The 9,690-nt window shown below is 48.5% G+C and overlaps 1 protein-coding gene across 1 annotated transcript; it reads left to right on the top strand.

The window, feature by feature from the left end:
• The first annotated feature begins 400 nt into the window (after window positions 1–400).
• LOC6902786 (titin) lies at window positions 401–1,022 on the top strand. Its single transcript, XM_033379253.1, has one exon. The coding sequence runs from the start codon at window positions 422–424 to the stop codon at window positions 917–919; it is 498 nt and encodes a 165-aa protein (XP_033235144.1). The 5' UTR covers window positions 401–421; the 3' UTR covers window positions 920–1,022.
• The last annotated feature ends 8,668 nt before the right edge of the window (window positions 1,023–9,690 follow it).

Here is a 9,690-nt window from a genome sequence, read left to right as displayed (position 1 = left end):
CTTGATATCCACTTGAACCACTTGATACCCGCTTGAACTCAATCTTGTTTCGATGTTGATATAACATTTCCCCGGGAAATGGCCATGGAAAATGCGGCACAATGGAAATTATGCGAGCGAAATGGTAATGGCAATGCAATACTTTCTATTTCAATGTTACATCAGGGCCTGGGCGCGATCCCATTGCAAATCTTTCACTTTTGGGCGGCTTTGGCTGTGGCTTTGGCTTTCGGAGGCTATAAAAGCCAGCGGATAGATGGCAACCATTCGCATTGGTCGATTGAGTTCCAGCCGCACAGCACACACTCAAGGACACACAGGACACCATGTGGAGGATAGTGAGTCCAGCCCAGAGCTAGAACCGAAGCCATTTTCAGACCTATACCTTCCGCAGATACTCGTACTGATTTGCGGGATACAGATGATCTGCGCCTCGGAGCACAGCGACGAGGGATGGTCAGGAGGGGATGGTGGCTCCCACTACGGTGGAAGCGGCGCCAGCGGCAGTGGCAGTGGGAGTAGCGGAGGAGGCGGGGAGGGACACTACCAGCATCATCATACACCCACCACATATTCGGAGATCTCCAAGCACGTGCCCGTGCATGTGATAGAGAAGATTCCACTGCCCATTCCCCATCCGGTGGCCGTGCAAGTGCCCAATGTGATCCGCTTGCAGATCCCCGAACCCTATGCCGTCCACGTGCCCGTCCAGCAGGAGATCCAAGTGCCAGTCTACAAGATAGTCCCAGAGATAACCGAACGGAAGATACCCTACACGGTGGAGAGGCCCTATCCCGTCGAAGTGGAGAAGCCCTATCCCGTGGAGGTGATCAAGCAGATCAGGATTCCGGTGCCGAAGCCCTATCCCGTTCCTATAACCATTTACAAGCATGTCCTCCAGAAGGAGCATGGCTGGTAGTGCACACTAAGGATAGTATAGGATAGGATGTGCAGACTCATTTCTTGTCAACCAGTATGGGCATTTGTATACCCTATTTCGTGAATATTATATAAAGATACTGTTTTCCAACCTACTTTCAAACGTAATTTGTAAAGACCTTGTCTTAGATGGCATTTTGTTGGCCTATTCATGAATTCGAATAGAAATCCTGATCCTTGTACCAATTCTTGGTCTCTGCAAGAAGACTACTAATTGCAAAATATCGTTAAAATTTCTTTAAAACAGAGACTGAATAGTTTCTGAATTAATTAGAGCCTAGGATGACAAACACTTTCTCAATTCTATAACATCCATTTCCCAGGGTATGAGTGTATTAGCAACATTTGTGTATGGAACGCGCAACATTTGTGTATGGAATGCGCAACATTTGTGTATGGAATGGGACTCATTGTTGTCAATTGGGCCATTACCGATTACTTTGTTCCTTGGCGCTCTCAAAAGTCCTGTTACATGTCGTGTAGAATGTACAGTTACATGTAGGATACATGTATCCTAGGAAAGAGCTTTCGTCGAAGCTAAGCCAGAAACCACACCCAAGAGAAAGCTCTCCCTACCTGTCCCTTTTCTGCAAATACATAATGGCCGTACACAAAGTGCGTATACACACACACACACACACACACGCCCATTACACACACACATATATAGGATGTATGTATATAGGATTTTTCCTCCCAAGTTCGTTAAACTTTTGCGCATAGAAGAGATTGCCGCGTTCTGTTCTGTGGGGCAGGCTTTACCTCAAACCGATGACGTGCGCACACTCCGCCCCCGCACCCCGCAACCCAGCACCGCCCACCTACCACCTGGACTCCTTGCGTTTGCTATATTTGATATCCTTTCTGTCCTTGACGGAAACGGAACGCTGCATGGGGCGCAAAAGATTCCGCGATTGTCAAAGCAATCAATGATTTCCATTTGTTGCGCACTCCATACGCAACACTCCAGCCCCGCCCTTGCGGGGGCGTGTGAGTGTGGAGGGGGCATTGCCCCATCTGTCCATCATTCAGTCATCCAATCAGTTAGTCAATCAACCGCAGCACCAGCTGCCATAAATTATTTATGCACAACTTGTAGCGCCCAAGTGCGCAGAATGTATCCAAAGGATATGCGATGCGACTGACTCCCACTAATGCGACACATACGCGTACGAGGAGTACGACGATGTGTTTTTCTCTACGTGTTGTGAAACTTTAATTTTCCCTCTGTGTGGAAAATAGTTATCCTCCCCCCCCCTTCCCCACCCGCCCATTGTTCTATTCAAATCTCTTAGTCTTCTCTAAAAACTTCGCCTCGGGGAGGAGCTAAAGCCTCTTTTGAATGCATGCAAAATGAATGGAGACTTCCTTCCCGAATGTACGATTACGAATATATTATTCTGGGTACAAAGTCAGGCCACAAGTTTGTCCTAATTAGATTTTTGGGGCCCCACCCATGACGAAGGACTGCACTGCCTCTCCTCTGGCCTTCCAGTAGAAGTTTCTCCTGGTCAGGGGGCGGGGAGTTCTCTTAAATGAATTCCCTCATTGTATATTGAATATTAGCTTCGAATGGAATCAGTTTAAAGCGTCGCCTAATGGCCACAAATGCAATTGATGATGAATTCCCATCCGTTGCCCTGATGTCGCGATGTCAATCGATGACCTAAAATGCAATCATTTGGAAAATTTTGTAATTTCACTGGCAGTTGGAAGAGCATCAGCTATCAGCTATCAGCCGATAATTGTCATGCGTGTAAGTGGGAGGTAGGTGGGGTGTCCTGCGGTTTTAAAGGTCATTAAGCCAGTACACAGGACATGAAGTGTGTGTGCCTGCATATCCAGAGAGCGATTGACAACCGTTGGGCGGGGCAGGGGCAGGGGCAGGCACCAGAGGCACCAGAGGACTGGGGGTAATTAATATGCTAATAGCCTTGGGAAAGGACATCCTCCGATAGATTTCCATTCAACAATTATCCTTTGAGAGAGAGAGCAGCTCCGTCAATAATTACGGTTCATTATCCTTAGATGGAAATTGCATTTAGCGAGTTCTCTCTCTCTGGCTCTGCCACTGTCTCTATTTCTATCCCCCCAAAAAGGATTTACATTCAATAGATGATGCCATGCGGCAATTGAATACATCTGTGGCCTAAGCCAAGCCATCGATTTGGGGCACATGCCGCGTACCGCTTGCCTCGTACGAGTAAAATGCAAATTAAATTGTCGGAACATTTGGTATTACTCCTACAGCAGCAGCAGCAGCAGGAGCCAAAGCTCTTCTCTGCCTGCAAGTCTGGCCCAAACAAATTTACAATCCTAAGCTCATGCGAGGATACACAGAGGATATCCAGATACAGAGGATACATACAGTACTCTACGTGTGTGTGTGTGTGTGTGCCCGGAATTTGGGATTTCTGGTCTCTGGATTCTCCCGAGCGGGAGAAAAACTTTTGCCGAAGCAGCGAGAATTGCGATTCGTGGAATTAATTTAAGTTAATTGATTTTTCTGCCAGGAGCGAAGCCTTTGCACGTGCAAGACGTTTTCCCTTGGCCAGCAATCGAAGAGGAAACGGAAGTGGAGGCCGAAGGCGCAGACGGAGATGGAGACGGAGGCAAGGACGAGGCTGGGAGCGTGAATGAGGGCGGAAATTGACAACTGCCTCGAGTGTTGACTGCTGTAAGGGAAATACATTTCCATTCACACTCTTCCAAGCGCCCCATAGAGATGTCACTGATGTGTCGGGATGCCTGACAGGTGGATGGGCGGATGTCTGGCCTGGGCTGGGCAGGGGTGGGGTCCTTGATGGACTTCCTGGGCAGAGTGGAGGAGATAGGAGATGCTCCCTCCTCTCATTTCATCTGCGGATAAAAATATACCATCTCTGACACAGCGGGTGCCCTGCCCTGTCCTGTCCTGCCCTGTCCTGCCCTGCATGGACTCCATGTCCTGTCCATAATCGATGACTAAAACTAGCAGCAGAGCTGCAGCTAAAGCTAAGGCTAAAGCTAAGGCTACGGTATTATTAACGCCGGATTAATCAATTGCCCAGCGATTCGAGAGTTTTCCTCCACATCCACGTTGTCTATTTTTATTTTTAAGCATTTCAAAGGCTACACTCAGCGAAACAGAGCGAAACAGTGTGCTCCTTCTGTTCTGTTCCGTCTCTTGTCTCCTGTCCCCTGTTGTCTAATGAAGTGTAAAGTGGTGTGAATGCATGGGAGACCCAGCCTTTGATGGAGCCCATTCTCTGCCAGGGAAAAATCCCCAGTGAAAAATCCCTCTGGCAAAATTATTGATTGGCGTCTAAACGTGTTTGTATATCTGTGTATCTGTGTGTGTGTCTGTGTGTGTAGGTATAGATACAAGCACTTGTCCCCCGTGCGCTGTTGGGCACAATTTACCTCTTATCCCTCCCTAATGTTATAATTAGTTTGCCCTGCAGCCGATGCCTCATCCGTGTCCGTGTCCGTGTCCATGTCCGTGTTGCATGTTTGCGTTTCCCTTTCTTCGGGAGAAACCTCTCGCTTCTCTTGGGGCCCTCTTCTGCTATAAATAGCCGCCATTGAAGCACCACCAAGGGGGCCCACCAAGAATAAACATTAAAAATTGTATACAAAAATATGATTCAATGGCGAAACACAAAGCCAAAGCCGAAGCCGAAGCATCATCCGCCTCCTTCTCATGCCCATCCGCGTCCCTCTCCTTCTCTCTATCTGTATTTCAGAATAATGACAAATCCCCAGCAGAGGGTAAAAGTGAATGGAGGAGCCACACTAAAGTCATAAAAGTCGCGTGGACCAAATTAGGAAGAGCTCTGCTCTGCTCTGCTCTCCTCTCTGTTTGTGGAGGGAAAAGGAGACGAAAGGGAAGGGAAGCCCCCTACAACTCCGCATCCTACGTAGTATTTTATGTGCACAACAATTTTAAATGACTTTGAGGAGACGACCCAGGAGGACACACGGACACACGGACAGAGGGACAGAGGGATACACACACGGATACACACACAGTGCGGATACACAGGAGCGGCATCCGAAAGTAACAGATAAGATTAGACGCCCGAGCCAGTGACAAGAGGCGATGGGATGAGACGCGACGAGACGCGTGGCGGCGGCAGTCATCGTCAAGATGGCGCTCCTCCACGCCCCCTATTGAGTATGCGCTCTCGCTCCTACACTCGAAGAAAGGGTCCCGTCACATCACAAATCGCCAGAGATTTCTCCCAGTGTGGGCCATAAGCGAGTCAAGGTTAAGCTCCAAAATCGCTCGAAACGAAACGAAACGAAACGAGCCTCAGACCCAGACTTAGGCCATCAAAGGCAAAAGTATTTTCACTTCTTTTTCTTACATTTTCCTCCTTTGGTTTTTCCTTTTTTGCTGCTTTCCAGCTTGCTGCTGCTGCTGATGCTGATGCTTTTGTTTTGTTTCGGATGTTGCTGCTGCGCGTGGCAGGGAAAACAGCTGGCTGGCTCGTAATGATTACGAGAGTTTTATGAGCGTTCGTTCTTGCTGCTGCAGGCCCCCGCCCTTCCCTCCGCCTCCTACCCTACCTGGCTACCCCCCGCAGCACTCCATCATTCGCACATCGTTGGCCAAAGTTCGGAAGCGTTTATTGGAACGCCTCCTGTGCACCTCTTTCCACACCTCCCTATCTCCCTCCCTTCTCTGCTCCTCCTCCTTGGAGATGGAATAAAGTTAAGCGATTATGGTTCGCTGCCTAGAAGTAGGCAACGATTTTTTCCCCTGCCGGTAATAGGAAACAGGAAAAGTGGGAAAAGAGTGTCGGGTAGTGGGGGAGGGGGTGGCGATATTAAGGAAAATATATGATCCCCATAAAAAGTAATGCAAAAATCTAAAATAAAACGTTTAAGATTCAGTTTGAAAATCCCCACAAAAGTTAAGAGCACTGAAAGCACTTTTTTTGGTGTGAAAAATTCATTTGTTTTCTTGGAGGTAAAAAGAAGTCCCGAAGAAAACCCGCCTTTCCCCTCCCATCCCTGGGACTGGCATTTGGTTCATTTCTGTGAGGGTTTATTCCCTATATATAGAATCTCTCTCACTCTCTCTCGTTCTGACTCTCGGCGTCAAAAAAACAAATTCACTTTCACTTTGATTTATGGGAGAAACCCGTGTTTATGGTGATGGTGTCGCAGAAGGTTTACTTTCATATTCTGTCATTCTGTCCCCGTAATTCTGGCGCCACCTTGCTGTTGTCTATTATCAAAATTGTGTCTTATATGTATCCCCCCCTCCTGCCACCCTCTCCTTCCGTGCAGAACTTTTCCACAGCATTTGGGTTGCGTGCAAAAATAGCCCCAAAAATAATAATATAAAAATCTAAATGAGAAAATGTTTGTGCAGAAGGCGCATAAATCAAAAAAGAAAAGCACAAACACTGTCCCACACAGAAAAATATATACATAAGTATGTATGTATGTATGTTGCATGTAGTTGATGGCTTTGCATTTGGCAAACTATTTAAATATTATGCCAAAATGAAGGGCACTTCCTACCGCACTTCAGCCCAAGGTCCTTCCTTCGGTTCGGTTCGAAGTGCGTTGTTATCGTTCGGATATTTGCATAGGGCATACGAATGCTCATATATACTCGTACTCGTACTCGCAGATCCCTGCCGATGTGCTGGGTGTGATGAGAAGGCATTAAAATACAACCTTGAGAATGCCAGACACGTATATTTCTATACCCCTGCTCCACTCTGTACTCTCAGAGCCTAATAATGACAGCCCTCCCTCGCTCTCTCTCCCTCCCGCTGTCTCCCTGTCTCTTTCTCTGTCTCTGTGGTTGGAGAGTGGCTTTAAATCTTGGATGTTAAGGTTTTTGCGGTTTACGTGATGGGTGTCTCGGTCTCAACCCTTCAGAGCCCTGGAAAGTGCCTTCAATTTAACGTTTGAGCGGCTTTTCATTAGTTGGGATTGTTGGGATTAGTTGATCAATGTTCCGTGTCGGAGAACCATACCCTGTCTAAAGTTGGGGCATGCCCCTAACCTGCCATTCTTCGCCTCTGTAACTGTGCCTGTGCCCCAGTTTGTGGCTAATCAATCTTCATGAAAGAGCACAAAACTGTTGGCTGTCTTTAAATATCTAGCGCGTGGGGCTGTTCTCCTCCTCCTCCTGCTGCTGCTGCTGCTATGTCCTTCGGACCAGTTGCCAGAGCTACTTTTTGGTGGTACTTCACCTTCATGCCAGCCTCTCTGGCTCTGCCTCTGCCTCTGTGTGCCTCCTCCTTCTGTGGCAACTATCAGTGTTGAGTGAAAATCGCTGATGCGTGGTGGAGCGATGGTAGGAGAGGAGGCGCCCCCAAGCGAGCAGGGAAAATACATTTTCCCACTGAAGCAGCAGCAGCAGCAGCAGAGAAAGCAGAAGAGAAAGCAGCTTAAAGGTTGTGTTCGTGACCTTTGCCAGGCGTTTTATGGTTGTGTCTCCAACGTTCAACGTTCCAGTGCCGCCTGCGATTGCTTTGCCTTGCTGATTTGGCAGCCTCACACTTGCCACTTGCCACACCCGACCCGAAAAGGGGGTGGAGACTCCTGCTAGTTGGTTGAAAACTCGTGGCATGCCGTGAAACGTGCCATAGCTCTCAGAGACGACACCCGCTGCTCTTGCCACGCACATTTTATGCTTTTCTTTCTATATAAAGGGGCGAGAGAGTGCTGCCGTGCCCCAAGCAGCCACTGCCACTCTGCCTGCACATTGCGTATACGCAACGTTGTCGCAGTGGCAAATTTTTGCCACAATTCCTTTGCAGCACCAGCAGCAGCGCCATTTGACCTTTAGTTTATTTGTGATTTTATTCTGGTTTTTATTTCCTGCTGCAATCTGCAGGCCAATAAATAATACTCGTGTCCCGCAAAACTTTCTTCCCTTGGCCAAACTTTTGCACGGCATTTCTCTTTCAAAATTGCTTTTCGGGCTTAAATTTATCGGAAATTTCAGCTAAAATTCCAATTAAGGGACACACATTCTCTGCAGAGGCATCGAGACCACAAATTGCATTTCCTAATTGATGTCTGGGATGTCTGTCCCCGGAGGAGTGCCAGAGTGCGATGTGATGGCTGATTGATTCCGAACTGCAGACAGGGCTGCAGGGAAGACATCCTGCTCTGTTCGGCTGCGGCTGCATTCCTTTGTTCTGCGAGCATTTGCTGGCTGTCACCTCACAGATGGAGCTGCCTGGCCACACATGATTGCCTCAGAGGGCCTTTGCCTCATTGCTGGGCCTCATTTGGCTGGGGCCCAAGTGAGGCGCCTCTTGGGCCGTTAATGGTCCCTCTAGGCACTGCCTCGTTTAATGGCTGCCTCGCGGCGGGGGTTCTGCGGCTCGTAATTGATATTAAGACAAAACGAGCCTAATGGGATCCCCCCCGCCCTCCACCCCCACACACAGACAAACAAACGAACAAAAGCCGTAGAAAGTGGATTTATTTTTAGCCACAGAAACTTTTTCGGGGCTCATAAGTTTTTACGATCTCGTGAAATTACAGAATATGAAAATGAATGGAGATTGGAGTCGGATAGAGAGCTCGGCCATTAATAATCCCGTGAATATGGAATCCTGTGGGACCCTCCATAGATTGTGGAGGGTTCGGCGTAAATCAATCCCAGGGATCGTTGGAGGGGAGGGGGAATGGGATCTCCCGAAAGAAAAGCCAAAACGAGACCTTCATAATTCACAGAAAATCAATTTGCGGGGAACAAAACTGTGCCGTCCATCGAATAAATCACAGAGAGAAAAGAAAGGGTTACATAAACGACAGCCTCTGGAAAGGCTTGCCAAAACTGAGATAAAAATCACGAGAAAAGAGTGGGAAAACTTTGCAAATAAATGGAATTATTTCCAGGGGCCTTGACAGTGGCTGCACTCGAGCAGAAATGATCAACTGCAGCCGGCAGGCGGCAGCCAGCAGCCGGATGATGGCCCAAGGTAATTCCAGCAAGGAAGTCGAAGCCAACAGACACTGCAGCCAGCCAAAGCGGATGTATCACCATGCACCATGCGAATGCAGGAGGCGTGCGGCATGCAGCATGCGGCACGAAGGTAGTGCCAGTGGTAGTGCTGCGGCCACGAGCTGAACGCCTGAGCCGATTGGAGCCACCAGTCAGACAGAGAGACAGGACAGAACAGGACAGGCAGTCATCCCCTTGGATGGTGGCTGTCAGGAGGGAGAGGGAGAGGAAGAGGGAGGTGGAGGCTGCCATGACGTTGCACTACCAACTGCGGTCTGTGCGTCAGCCTTTAAGCCTTTTTAGTGACTGCTGGTCTGAGCCGATAAAACGCTTGAATGCTGCCATTCCCCCATACCCAATGCCATTCTCTGCCACATGGCACACTCAAGGGTTAAAGTTTGGGGCAATTTATGCGCAATGGACACACGCTAATGAAGCAAACCGAAAAGGGTGTGTGGGGGGGTGTGGGGCCTGGCTAGAGCCTCCTCTGGCCGCCGCCGGCGGGTTCCTAATCCTTGACACGTGTTGCCCAAATACACACACACAAACAGAGGGGCAGAAAACGAGACAGACAGAGAGAGAGAGAGAGAAAGAGAGGGACATTTGAAATGCGTTCCCACAATTATGGAAATGTTGTAAATAAAGAGAGAAACGGAGACAAGCCGAAGAGCGAATGCTCTTGACAAGGAATAACCTTGAATTTAAAGCTCTTTGCCTTCGATTGAGACCCACAAACATCCTTAAATGTAGTGAATGTGTTCCTTCGTTAGGGCACTGGAAAAGGA

This window comes from Drosophila pseudoobscura, chromosome 4 (genome assembly GCF_009870125.1).
Source record: "Drosophila pseudoobscura strain MV-25-SWS-2005 chromosome 4, UCI_Dpse_MV25, whole genome shotgun sequence".
Classification (NCBI taxonomy): domain Eukaryota; kingdom Metazoa; phylum Arthropoda; class Insecta; order Diptera; family Drosophilidae; genus Drosophila; species Drosophila pseudoobscura.
The sequence above is the reverse complement of the archived record's forward strand: the minus strand, read 5'-3'. Positions and strand labels throughout refer to the sequence as shown.